The following is a 14,048-nucleotide window of genomic DNA, read 5'->3' on the forward strand; positions in this document are numbered from 1 at the left end:
TACAGTCTACACACTGTAATGGCGGTGAGACAGCAGCAGACTGTGTCTGCTGTACTGGACGGTACAAAGCGATGGAAGGGGCCAGCAGGGGACGCCACATTATTACGGTACCGCTATGAACAGCTTTGAATGGTACCATATGTTTTTCTACCGTACCGTATGTAAACTTGACTACACCTTATTTTCGGGGGGTGCCTTATATTAGCAAATTCTGCAAAACCTCTGGCATGCCTTACTTTTGGGGTACATCTTATTTTCGGGGAAACAGGGTAGCAACAATTTGTAGGGCCAAAAAAGGGGGCACTGGGTTTTATGCACATTTTTTAATTTTTATTTATTTATTAATTTATTTTGTCCAATACACAATAATATACAATGAAGCTTATAGAGATATAGTAGAGAAGATATAAGAGATATATGAGAGACTATAGGACAGGGGATGGAAGGCACTCTAGTGCGCTTATGTATGCCCCTTACATGTGGCTTGTAGCCAGAGAGGTCTCAGCTATAAGCAGCTACAGCTTTTTAACCAACTTGACTCAACAGTGTTAACTTTCAGTCTTCTGTGTTTGCATTTTGAAGTTTGTGAATTGTCTGACCCAGAAATGTGCAAAACTGAATAAGAACAGTTGTTTTTATTTCTTTTTATATCTAAAGTGGACATATTTCTTTCAAGCAAATAATTACAAAACTAAAAGAATATGTGAATGACTTTCAAGCCTTGCAACCGTTGTGACAAGGCTGCTTCCAAAAGGCATAGACAAGATTGTGATGTTTTTAAAATATCTTTCTCCTCTATGCCCCCATCGCTCAGATTAGGCAGCATAAGATGTCTGTAATTCTTCTAAAATCAGCCGTCTACCAATATATATTATATTTAGGCAAAGGTTATGTGGTCCCAAAGGGCACAGAAATTTGCAAGTGGGGAACTAAAATTAATGAGGAGAAAATAGCTTCGGAGAGAGAAATTATAATACTGAATCATTTCAAAAGAAGATTATTTTGAAGTACACAGAAGCTTTGGTGCCAACTCCTCTGGGGCTGTGAATTTGAGATCAAGTTTAGCATCCAGAAAATCTTAAAAATGAATTCCTAGTCTATCCCTCCCCTTACCATCTGCTAGCAAGAAAGCTGGACTGAAATTACACTCAATAGCATTCACCTTATTTCCCTTCTCCAGGATGGAAGTTTGTTTAAATGTGGAATTTGAGTTTAATTCCTTCATTTCTGTTACTTCTACCATTACTAATAAAAATGGCACAATCTAATTTTTTTAAACAGAAGCAGGAAAAACTTATTTTCCCCTAAGCTATTCACACCTGATTCACATGTAGATTGGCAGGTTTCTTGGACTCAGTATTAGATGTATGACATCTGACACTTGGAGAGAACTTAATACAGCAAACCTGTGATAGATCAGCTGCTGAAAAGAATATCTCATCCTGAATTCACTCATAAACTTTTAACTCTAGTGTTTTCACAAAAAGTCAGGACCATTTTTGGCCTCCAAAACCTCACACACATCCAGTTTTTGCTCTCCCCAGCCCCCAGGAGCACTCTGCAGGCCTCCAAAACCCTCTGGGCATCCCCATGTTGCAAAAAAATGGGCCTGTTTTTCATGAAATCAGGACGTGCAGGATGGGGTTTTGGGAGGCCAAAAATGGTTGTATCAGGTGTATAAGACACACGGACATTTCTACCTTCTTTTAGAGAGGAAAAAAGTGTGTCTTATACTCCAAAAAGTACCATGTTCTTTATCTAAATTGGAACAAATGAAATTGGAGGAAGATAGTTCTATCAGCTGATTGTAAGGTGGCGAAGTAGATGCTTCAGGGATGTATTCAAGTAACAAGTCAAGTTTTAACAAAGGGTAAATTTAGCTTTCCCTATTCCCCTTGCATACGAGAGATTGGTGGGAATGCTAAGGTTACAGTGAGAATGTGAAATCAAAGGGGCCTTAGGAAGTCTGAGCAACAACAAAGTTAGTGGAGGTGGCAGTATTCCAGGTGAGCTAATCAAAATCTTAAAAGACAATGCAGTAAAAGTGCTACACTTAAAATGCCAGCATATTTGGAAAACTCAACAGTGGCCACAGCATTGGAAAATGTCAGTTTACATTCCAATTCCAAAGAAGGCAATGCCAAAGAATGTTCAAACTACTGCACCATTGCAATCATTTCACATGCTAGCAAAGTTATGCTTAAAATCTTACAAGCTAGGCTCCAGCAGTATGTGGACCAAGAGCTGTCAGAAATACAGGCAGGATTTTGAAGAGGCAGAGGAATTAGAGATCAAATTGCCATGGATCATGAAGAAAGCTAGGGAGCTCCAGAAAAACATCTACAGTAAGACCTCACCTATCGCTGGTGTTACGTTCCAGACCCAGCCGCGATAGGTGAAATGCGCGATGGGGAATTTATCGACTGATTGTACTTATTTAAGTATTTATATTGTAATTGTTTGGTAAGTTTTCATTGTTTTAAGTGTTTATAAACCCTTCCCACACAGTATTTATTTTAGATACAGTATTTAAATACAGTATTTACAATTTTAGATATATATTTTTGGAAAAACCTGCCGATCGAGTTCCGCGGGCTGTTTAAATCTGCCGATCGACTTCCTCAGAAACCCGCGAACCAGCGAAGATCCGCAAATGATTTTTCTCATTAATATTTCTTGAAAACCCGCGATGAAGTGAAGCCGCAGTAGGTGAAGCGCGGTATAGCGAGGGACTACTGTACTACTGCTTCATTGATTATGCTAAAGCCTTTGATTGTGTGGATCGCAACAAATTGTTCTTAAAGAGATGGGAGTGCCAGACCATCTTATTTGTCTTTTGGGGAACCTTTATGCGGATCAAGAAGCAACAGCAAGAACTGGACACGGAACCACCGATTGGTTCAAAATTGAGGAAGGAGTTTGGCAAGGCTATATACTGTCGCCCTCCCTATTTAACTTATATGCAGACCACATCATGAGAAAGGTGGGGCTAGATGAATCACAAGATGGAATTAAGATTGCCGATAGAAATGTCAACAACCTCAGATGTGCAGATGATATGACTCTAAAGGCAGACAGTGAAGAGGAACTAAAGAGCCTTTTAATGCGGGTGAAGCTGGCTTGAAACTCAACATTAAGAAAACTAAGGTCATGGCACCCGGCCCTGTCAATTCATGGCAAATAGGTGGGGAAGAAATGGAGGCAGTGACATATTTTATTTTCCTGAGCTCCAAGATCACCACAGATGGAGACTACAGCCAAGAAGTTAAAAGACGCTTGCTTCTGGGGAGGAAAGCTATGGCAAATCTAGACAGCATAATAAAAAGCAGAGACATTAATCACCCTGCCAACAAAAGTGTGTATAGTCAAGTCTATGGTTTTCCCAGTTGCAATGTTTGGCTGTGAAAGGTGGACCATAAGGAAGGCTGGGTGCCAAAGAATTGAGGTCTTTGAACTATAGTGCTGGAGAAATCCCTGGAAACAAATCAGTCCTTGAAGAGATCAACTCCGACTGCTCTTTAGAAGGCCAGATCTTGAAGATGAAACTCAAATACTTTGGCCACCTAATGAGAAGGAAGGATTCACTGAAGAAGAACCCAATGGACTTAAATGGACCCCAGGGGAAGGAAGAGGTCAGAAAGACCTGGAGGAACATTGTCTATGGGAGGATAGGGTAGGGTAGGGTAGGGTAGGGTAGGGTAGGGTAGGGTAGAGTAGAGTAGAGTAGAGTAGAGTAGAGTAGAGTAGATAGAATAGAATAGAATAGAATAGAATAGAATAGAATAGAATTCTTGATTGGACACACAAGGAATCTGTCTTGGAGCATATGCTCTCAATGAACATAAAAGAAAATATAGATTTGTCAAGAATCATGAGGTACAACACTTAATGATTATCATAGGGGTCAAATAAGCAATGAAGAAACAATCCATATTAATAAAAATCTTAGAATACAAGCAACAAGTTACAGTCATACAGTCCTAAGTGGGAGGAAATGGGTGATAGGAATGGTGAGAAAAAAACTAGTAGTAATAGTAGTGCAGACTTAGTAAAAAGTTTGATAGTGTTGAGGGAATAATTTGTTTAGTACAGTGATGGCGTTCGGAGGAAAACTGTTCTTGTGTCTAGTTGTCTTGGTGTGCAGTGCTCTGTAGCGACGTTTTGAGGGTAGGAGTTGAAACAGTTTATGTCCAGGATGCGAGGGGTCAGTAAATGATAGGTTGGACACAACTTGGCAACAACAAAGGGGAGATAAACAAACAAATGAAAAAATTCAGCATACTTCTATAATAATTATGAAACCACTTGTCCCAAGGGCTGCCAAATCTTTAGAAAGACAGTTTTCAGATGGCACAGCATCTCTTTTCGAATTGTTAAATCAGGTGCATCTTTTTTTAAATTGTTGTTTCAAAAGCTGTTTTAAAAACTGCTCCAAGCTATCTCTACTGTACATGCATGAGCACGAACAGCCCTTTAGTTCTTCAAAGACTGCCAGAAACAGCTTCTGAAGTAGGTGAGAGCTGGGAGTGGGTGGGATGTTTCAATTGCTTGAGAGCAGTGGTTCTCAACCTTGGGGTCGGGACCCCTTTGGGGGTCGAACGACCATTTCACAGGAGTCGCCTAAGACCATGGGAAAAGACAAATTTCCAATGGTGTTAGCAACTAAAGCTTCTATTCTGGCATCTTTTTACAATCCAACCAATCAGGCGTTTACAGGGGGGTGTCCCTCTGACCCAATCAGCTTAAAGATCTGTTGGAAGAATTGGCGCTAAACTTATAGTTGGGGGTCACCACAAGATGAGGAACTGTATTAAGGGGTCGCGGCATTCGAAAGGTTGAGAACCACTGCTTGAGAGAGAACTATTGTATATTTCCAAGCACTTTTTTAGAGGAAGGATTCATACTATTAACAAAGGCCCACTTATCTAATATATTGGCTGAAACACAAATGCTGTATTTGATAGGTAACTGACACAGAGAATTTCATCATTACATTTAATTATTTCATCATAAATTTTAAACTGAGGCATAGCATTAAGATTAAATATCCAGACAACATTATCTTTACATTAATCTATTGTTCCCTTTTTGCCCAGAAATGAGTCTCTGGAATACTTATTTTGACTGCCACATTCTACATTATATCTTTGTATAATATATTGATGTGATCGAGTTTTTGATTAATATTCACATAACTGAATTGTAGATTAATAAAAGTTTGCAGAACATGCCTGTGAAATTTTCTGCCTTGGGCAAAAACATTTCGGGTATGACTAATGAAAAAAAGAAAGAGGCGCTTAAATTATTTTATTACCTAAGAACAATAAAGGAAAATAAGAAAGGGAAAAAAAATAGAGGATAATTGAGGACAAGCCTGTACTGTGCTAGTGCTTTCCCGTATGTTTATATATTAACATATTGTAATAAGCAAAACATGATACTTCCATGCACGTAATCAGTTATTACTATAGCAATGGAATATTCACAAATGAATAATAATAATACAATAAAAAAATTCAGTTTCAAAGAATTTTTGGGAGAAAAAAATCAAAAGAAAAATTAAATAGGATGAAAGAGAGGTCCTATGGGATGAGTCTTATGGGAGTCAAAACATTTCTGTTCATCTCATATAATAAACAGACAAGCAGATAGGCATGTAATAAACAGACAAGCAGTTTTGCTTTTCTGCTCCCTGTCATTATAAGAGGTGATTTATTACAGGAGTTCATAAGGTTGGCCTAAACCTCTTACACCCATTAGGAGACTGGCCAAAAGCAACATCTTCCTTTTCGTTCTTAAGCTGGCATGAGATATGCCTTGGTAAGAGGAGACAAATGTCATAGCTTGACATCATCCCAATCACCACTCTTCTGAAAAATATTTCAGACACTTGCAGGCGTAACACCCTTCCTGTACCCAAAACCTGGATTCAATTGTACCTTGACTCTGATTGAACAGGTTTGCAGAAAGTCTCAGTTAAAAATAATAACATTTATAAAACTTAGCAATATATACAATCAAACGGACAGCGTGGAGAAAAACAGGGAAAATGCTTCATGATCCTGTCATATGACCTATAAGACACTTATCATGATTCAAGGATTTATATAAATTCATTTAAAAGCATTGGATAATCTTTACTTACTGGAATTTTATTTGGATGCTGTTCTCGGATCTGCTGTACCTCTTTACAACGATCCGCTGTGAAAGTGAAGCATAATTGATTTTAGGCATTTGAAATAATTTTCTAGCCTACTGTATATTCAATAGTTTTATAAACATCAGGAAAAAATATGGAAGAGGGAGTGGTGAATCTAAGCAGTTTTTTTAAACTAAAAAACACATGAATCTCACCGTTCCAAGGTAGTGTTATGGTGTCAACAGTAAAGAAGAATATTTAATATTCCCATAACAACATTGTTCAATTGGTTAAGCCATCTGGATACAAGCCCTCTTGACTTGTTCACCAAGGATGTGAATTTACTACTCCCTCCCCATTTGCACCTCACATTAAAAAATAACTCCCTTTTTATGACCCATAATTTTTATTTATTTATTTTGTCCAATACCCAATGAGGGTTTTAGTGGGTATATATCTATATACACATAGTAAAATACATGATGAAGGTTATAGAGGAGATACTCATAGTAAAATATATCTAAGAAATAATAGAAAAGAAGGTATAGCAATAGAACATATCAATGAAAGAATAGAAGAAGAGATATAGGAATAGAAGAAAGGTATAGGAGATATAGGAGAGCAATAGGACAGGGGACGGAAGGCACTCTAGTGCACTTGTACTCGCCCCTTACTGACCTCTTAGGAATCTGGATAGGTCAACCGTAGATAATCTAAGGGTAAAGTGTTGGGAGTTTGGGGATGACACTATGGAGTCCGGTAATGAGTTCCACGCTTCGACAACTTGGTTACTGAAGTCATATTTTTTAGAGTCAAGTTTGGAGTGGTTAATATTAAGTTTAAATATGTTGTGTGCTCTTGTGTTGTTGTGGTTGAAGCTGAAGTAGTCGCCGACAGGCAGGACGTTGCAGCATATGATCTTGTGGGCAATACTTACGGTAGATCTTGTTTAAGGCGTCTTAGTTCTAAACTTTCTATTCTGGGCAGACTCAGAGAGATTAGATGGAACTGAGCTTTTACAGGCCAGGTGCCCTTCCTAACACCTACGCAGAGTTCACAGCAAATGTTTTTTCTTTGCACCCTGGGAGAGTACCTAGGATTGAACCCTCAATCTTCCAAGTGAGAGGGCGAATGTCTTCACCACTAGGCCACTGCATTGCTCTATTTGTACCTTATATACAATGGACCCAATACCTTTTAATCTACTAAGAAAGGTAAAGACAAAATACTGCAGTAACAGCCACCTGTTCTTGAAACATCTGACATTGTGGAATGTAAAATAAATTAGGTCCTGCCTTCTGTCCAAATACATTTATTTGAGCAGCAATACTTTTAGTATCAGATTATGTATTTTAAGGATTATGCAGCCTGTCTTGTTCCAAAAAGGGAGCTCTCTGCACAATTTCTATCAACACAAAACACAGGACTGGCCCATTTTATTTTATTTATTTATTGTTTTTATTTTGACATCTTTAAAAGGATGCTACAGGTGCTATATTATTATGTTACACACAAACAATCAAGCAAACAATAACAATCCACTATTTTCAATCTTGTTCTTTCCGGAGGATTTTTGAGCCACAATTCTCAAAGGCAGTCTTGTCCTTAATTTTCCTATCTTTGAATCTTCAACCTCAGAGGTAAGCAGAAGGTAAGATATGATCTACCATCTCAGATCTATTGAATTCTTTCCAGCAGATCTCAAAGGCTTTCTATTCCTTGAACTTTTTTGGTGCAAAAATACATCTTCTGCATGATTTTTATGTTAACTTGCTTATTTCAAAACCATCTTCTGCAAAATAGGAACACTAGCTTATTTTGACTAACGTTGTTCATTTTCAGCTCTTGAAGTCTATGTTTTGTTAAAATTCCTAAATTGCATATACGTATTTCATATGTGATCATTTGGCTCAGCCCCTTGAACCAGGATAAGGAAGGTCAGTGTCAATGAACTACATCATAAAAGTGACTTTTATTTCACTAGGAAACATATTTCTGGTCAAGCTAGTTTTTAGAGGTAATATATTAGATTCTACTAAGAGGATAGCACCTGACTGGTAAAATCTACAAATACAATATTGTAGACTAGACAGAGACCTGGCAAGTACAGAAAAGGCCAATGCAAACAAAACAAACTATCACCTACAATAAAGGAATTCTGGGAAAGTTGATAGAAAGCATTGAGTTCAAAGCTATGTTTACAAGAAATTTCATTATTACGGTAACAGCAGGGAAGATAACTTATTAACTTTGCTCAGTGTCAACTGTTCCACTTGTTTAAATGCAAGAACAGTTTCATTTCTTGGAAGCAAAACATCACCCTAACTCATGATCAACAAGCCAATGTTAGAGACTTATAGGTGATTTGTTTACTCCCAAAGGATCACGTGAACATTTATGCAAGAAGCTATCTTTAAAAAATGGGGAAGGGGCGCTGGATGAGATGCAATTAGTATTAGCCAGCATGATATTTTTAGCCAAAATACTAAGATTAAAATAAATTTGAAATCTTAAATACATTCAAGCATGTAATTGAAGGATAGCCAAGTTATTAGGTTAGTGCAAATATTACATGCTGGGTCTTCCTTTTTTCCACAATATGAATGATCCAGATTATTGAAGAACAAATTCAGAACTGGCTCCAGAGTTTCTTGTGGATTTTGGCACCAGTGAAGGATGCTGACTTAAAAAAAGATGTTAACTTGGGGAAGGGGTAATTAGCACATACATGCTAATTACCACACATTCAATATGAATACCACAGCAACATCTAGATTGCAAACATATTAATAATTGAAACAAATATTCTAAGCAACTATGGAGGTTTCTCATTTCACATGCAACAGGGAAAGAAATACAGCTTGTTTGATGACAAATAAGTCTGATGTTACCTTTTTTGGTAATGAAACATTTGCAAGAAAACAATCAAGCTCAAAGAGCACCAAGGACTCTACAGTTTGTTTATTTAAAATGTTTATACATTTGCCCATCTTATATCAAACTCTTGATGGTTCCCAAATCAACAATTAGAAAAGAGACTAGGACTTCTTAGAAACACACATTTCTAGTATCTAACATAATATGACTTAAAAGTTGATATCCTGTCTGTAAATATTCATATTATATTAGCTATTTAACATAAAACTGATTGCCTAGAATCTAGATGATTCCAAAGAGCCTTTGGAATTTATGAGTCATTGTTTAGAAGCTGCCTAAAAGTTACAGATGTGTCTAATCAGACTTTGGGAGTGTTTTCACCTAGAACAGCCCATTCTACACATTCTAAGAATTGGTTTCTGCCTTTACTCAACCATATTACCCAGAAAAGGGAGTGGTTGGTCTACTAGAAATGTTTACCTCTGACCATCATGTGGGTTCTGTAATGTTTATTAAAAAGTATAAAAACAATAGCAGCTCTGCTAGGTAGATAGGTAGAGAAACAGAGAGATAGAAATATACAGAGGTGGGCTCCTAAGGTGGAACAGTGATGTGTGCTCGCTCCCGTGGCTCTGAGTGGTAGTGGAGCCCAGAGAGATTCTGCTATTGCACCTGTACAGGTAGCAAAATCAAATGCAGAGACAGAGGTGCACCTTTGTTTTGGTGCGTTTTTTTGCAAAAAACTTTGCCAAAACATGGGTTCCCCTGCGTCTCCGCACATGATTTTGCTACCTGCACAGGTGCAGTAGCAGAATTGCGCTGGACTCCGCTACCACTTAGAGCCATAGGAGCAAGCACACATCACCGTTCCACCTTAGTAGCCCACCTCTGGAAATATATATAGGCAATACTCTAACTATATTAGTGAACTGAACTTGTAAACAATAATTTCAGGTTTAAGTTTCATAAATTTTTCCTTAGGCAAACTTTTCTTTAAAAAAAAATTAAAATAAAGAAAAAATAAACGATTGTGGAGGCCTCTCTACATGCTTGTATTGTGAAATAATATGTTAGGGGGGTTGACTGTTGACATTACCAAGTAGGATATCAATAAGAGATTTCCAAAGCAATAGTAGTAATAAAATGTTTATACATCCTTCATTTTGGAAAGATCTAATGATAAAACCTGTTCTCATCCTATCAAGATTCACAGATTCTTTGACCAACAAAAACCAGAAGACATTATTTATTAGATAATTTACTGATGTATAAATATATAAGCAATATCTCTCTTATCCATTGCTGACACAGGCCATTCTGCAACGAAGCTAACATTTTCACATTTAAGATTAAGGTTATGATTTATTAAATCTGATTATGTAGCCTGGAGTTTGTTGCTCGTTAACAGGGACAACATATTTCTGTTAATAAGAAATACTGGTTTCCAATAAGAAAATAAATCTAAATCTGAGAAAAGCTTACCTTCTTCCCAGGCTTATTCAGGGTGCTTTTAAGTAGCTTTAGGTCATTACCATGTAGACTTATACAAAAATATAATTTTGTATAGTTGAAAATAATGAGATCTCACTGATGAAGTTCTTTATGTCATAACATTGGTGCTTTCCGAGAAGTTCTCTAGTCAAAGGCATTTGGAAAGCTCTTGTTTCATGATCACTTGTCATGAGACAAGCAATTTCAGCCTCCAATTTGCTCACATGTTCAAGGGGAGAAGAGAAATTGAAATGTCAACAACTCCGAGCAAAAACAGAGCTATCTTAGGTTTCGAGCCCACAGCTAGCCATCAGGAAAATAGCAGAGAGTAGATAATTTTATCTGATGCTCACAGTTTCTAAAGGAACACAATGACCTGTAAGTAAGCCAAGATAACACTGGGTTGGGGCTAGGACATCTTGGAAACCTATGTTCTCTCTCACAATCTCTGCAAACTGATTGCATAAAATCAAGAGTTTTGAAAGAGAGAGACAATGGGTGTGTACATATCAACATAATGGACAAGGAAATGCTGTGGAAATATCCAGCTATGCCTACAACTGAAAATCTGGAAAGGATCAGTGACGCAGTGATTAGAGTGCACTGCTGCAAGCTACTTCTGCTGATCACCAGCTGCCAGCAGTTTGGCAGATCAAGTGTCAGTAGGCTCAAAGTTGACTCAGCCTTCCATCCTTCCAAGGTGGGTAAAAGGAGGACCCAGATTGTTGGGGGGCAATATGCTTACTCTCTGAGAGGGTAGAGGGTAGAGAGGGCCGTAAAGCACTGTGAAGCAGTATACAAGTCTAAATGCTATTGCTAAATGCTAAAACGGAGTACAACAATTATTCTGTCTATAATTTCCATAAGTTCGATAGTGCATATGCACATATCAAGTAAGCACTTTATATCACCGAGCCAGATATTTGTTAGGGCAAATGGTTACCCATGTGTACCAAAAGCCCCATAAATGAGAGTCTAACAGTCAGATGAAAGCAGTCATGTTGGATTGAGCCAGCTGCCACAAAAGAAGCTGAATGGGTGTACTTCCTAGAATACCCTAATTAATAAAATATAATAAAATCCAAAGTGGTCCCCATCACGGGCTGACTTAGAGAACGTACCATCTAACTTGATAGGCATTGCTATACCTGGTTTTAAAAGGAAAACTGGCACATACCGGTACAGTGATACCTCATCTTACAAACGCCTCGTCATACAAACTTTTCGAGATACAAACCCGGGGTTTAAGATTTTTTTGCCTCTTCTTACAAACTATTTTCACCTTACAAACCCACCGTCGCCGCTGGGATGCCCCGCCTCCGGACTTCCATTGCCAGCAAAGCACCCATTTTTGCGATGCTGGGATTCTCCTGAGGCTCCCCTCCATGGGAAACCCCACCTCCGGACTTCCGTGTTTTTGTGATGCTGCAAGGGAATCCCAGCAGGGGAATCCCAGCAGTGCAAAAACGGGTGCTTCACTGGCAACGGAAGTGGGGTTTCCCAGAGAGGGGAGCCTCAGTGAAATCGCAGCATTGCAAAAACACAGAGGTCCAGGGGTGGGGTTTCCCATGGAGGGGAGCCTCGGGGGAATCCCAGCAGTGCAAAAACGGGCGCTTCGGCTGGCAAAAGGGGTGAATTTTGGGCTTGCACGCATTAATCGCTTTCCCATCGATTCCTATGGGAAACATTGTTTCGTCTTACAAACTTTTCACCTTAAGAACCTCGTCCCGGAACCAATTAAGTTTGTAAGACAAGGTATCACTGTAGTTGAAAATAAGGTATGTTAAAAGGAGAATGCTTACAAATGGCTAAACCTTTGTAAAGCAAATCAAAGGGAGGAAAAACATATAGAGGTATTAGGATACATAACATACATTAAGGTTAACTGCATTTGTGAAGCACTAATTTAACAAAAATCAGAATGCCTGATGTCTATCCTAGTATTTTATCAATGGATTGTACTATTATGTCCAAAAGCATATTACTTAGTGACCTTATTTACTGCACAAGTTAAACCTGAATTCACAAACAAGATTACTGTGATCGTAGAACAAGCTAAGGCAACATCTACAACAGGTCCCCACAATAAATTGGATGACTGATTTTAGTTCAGCGTTTTGTGCTAATACAGTATAGCTATAAAGACTGCTGGACTCTAAGCTTTGAAAATACTTCAGACTTCTCTCATTTTTCCTATAATAATATTTATCCCAGATACCCTAATGCATATTACAGGTCCTGTTGTATCCAGACTTCTGTAAATCATTGTGACTGATCTGGTATTTGGAAGAAGGGAGGGAGCGAGGGAGAAAGAGAGAGAGAGAAAGAAAGAAAGAAAGAAAGAAAGAAAGAAAGAAAGAAAGAAAGAAAGAAAATACTGAGAAGGCATTGGAGGCATTATTTCATTATGGCCTTTTGAAATGATCCATTCTTATCATTTCATTATGGTATTAGAAATACCTTAAAATTTAGCTGAAGATATGACATAAAGGGGAAAACAGGAGGTTAATTAAAGTATAAAAGGTGCAGATTAAGACATGGGTTTATGTTATATCAAATAGAAATATATAATTATATGTACAGTGATCCCCCGCTCGTTGTGAGGGTTCCGTTCCAGGAGCCCCCGCAACGAGCGGGTTTTCGCGAAGTAGCGATGCGGAAGTAAAAACACCATCTGCGCATGTGCAGATGGTGTTTTTACTCCCACAGCGCTAGCGAGGAGCCGAAGATTGGGGGCGGCGCGGCTGTTTGCCGCCGGCATGGGGGGCTTCCTAGCAGCCCCCCAAACCCGGGTTGGGGGTCCGGGGGGCGCTGTCTCTCGGCGCTTTCGAGCTGAGTCCGGGAGCGAACTCGCTCCCCGACTCAGCTGGAAAGCGCCGAGAGACAGTGTGGACAGGCCCGTTCCTTGGCGCTGTCTCTCGGCGCTTTCGTGCTGAGTCCGGGAGCGAACTCGCTCCCCGACTCAGCTGGAAAGCGCCGAGAGACAGCGTGGACAGGCCCGTTCCTTGGCGCTGTCTCTCGGCGCTTTCGTGCTGAGTCCGGGAGCGAACTCGCTCCCCGACTCAGCTGGAAAGCGCCGAGAGACAGCGTGGACAGGCCCGTTCCTTGGCGCTGTCTCTCGGCGCTTTCGTGCTGAGTCCGGGAGCGAACTCGCTCCCCGACTCAGCTGGAAAGCGCCGAGAGACAGCGTGGACAGGCCCGTTCCTTGGCGCTGTCTCTCGGCGCTTTCGTGCTGAGTCCGGGAGCGAACTCGCTCCCCGACTCAGCTGGAAAGCGCCGAGAGACAGCGTGGACAGGCCCGTTCCTTGGCGCTGTCTCTCGGCGCTTTCGTGCTGAGTCCGGGAGCGAACTCGCTCCCCGACTCAGCTCGAAAGCGCCGAGAGACAGCGTGGACAGGCCCGTTCCTTGGCGCTGTCTCTCGGCGCTTTCGTGCTGAGTCCAGGAGCGAACTCGCTCCCCGACTCAGCTCGAAAGCGCCGAGAGACAGCGTGGACAGGCCCGTTCCTTGGCGCTGTCTCTCGGCGCTTTCGTGCTGAGTCCG

General features: G+C 39.9%; 1 protein-coding gene across 1 annotated transcript in view; it reads right to left on the reverse strand.

The window, feature by feature from the left end:
- Positions 1-14,048, reverse strand: part of MAP1LC3A (microtubule associated protein 1 light chain 3 alpha) — a 37,389-nt gene that overhangs the window by 15,327 nt on the left and 8,014 nt on the right. The window contains exon 2 of the mRNA XM_070744860.1: positions 6,146-6,201. Coding sequence (XP_070600961.1) covers positions 6,146-6,201 — 56 coding nt within the window. The remainder of the gene's footprint in view (positions 1-6,145; positions 6,202-14,048) is intronic.

This window comes from Erythrolamprus reginae, chromosome 3, assembly GCF_031021105.1.
Source record: "Erythrolamprus reginae isolate rEryReg1 chromosome 3, rEryReg1.hap1, whole genome shotgun sequence".
Taxonomy (NCBI): Eukaryota; Metazoa; Chordata; class Lepidosauria; order Squamata; family Dipsadidae; genus Erythrolamprus; species Erythrolamprus reginae.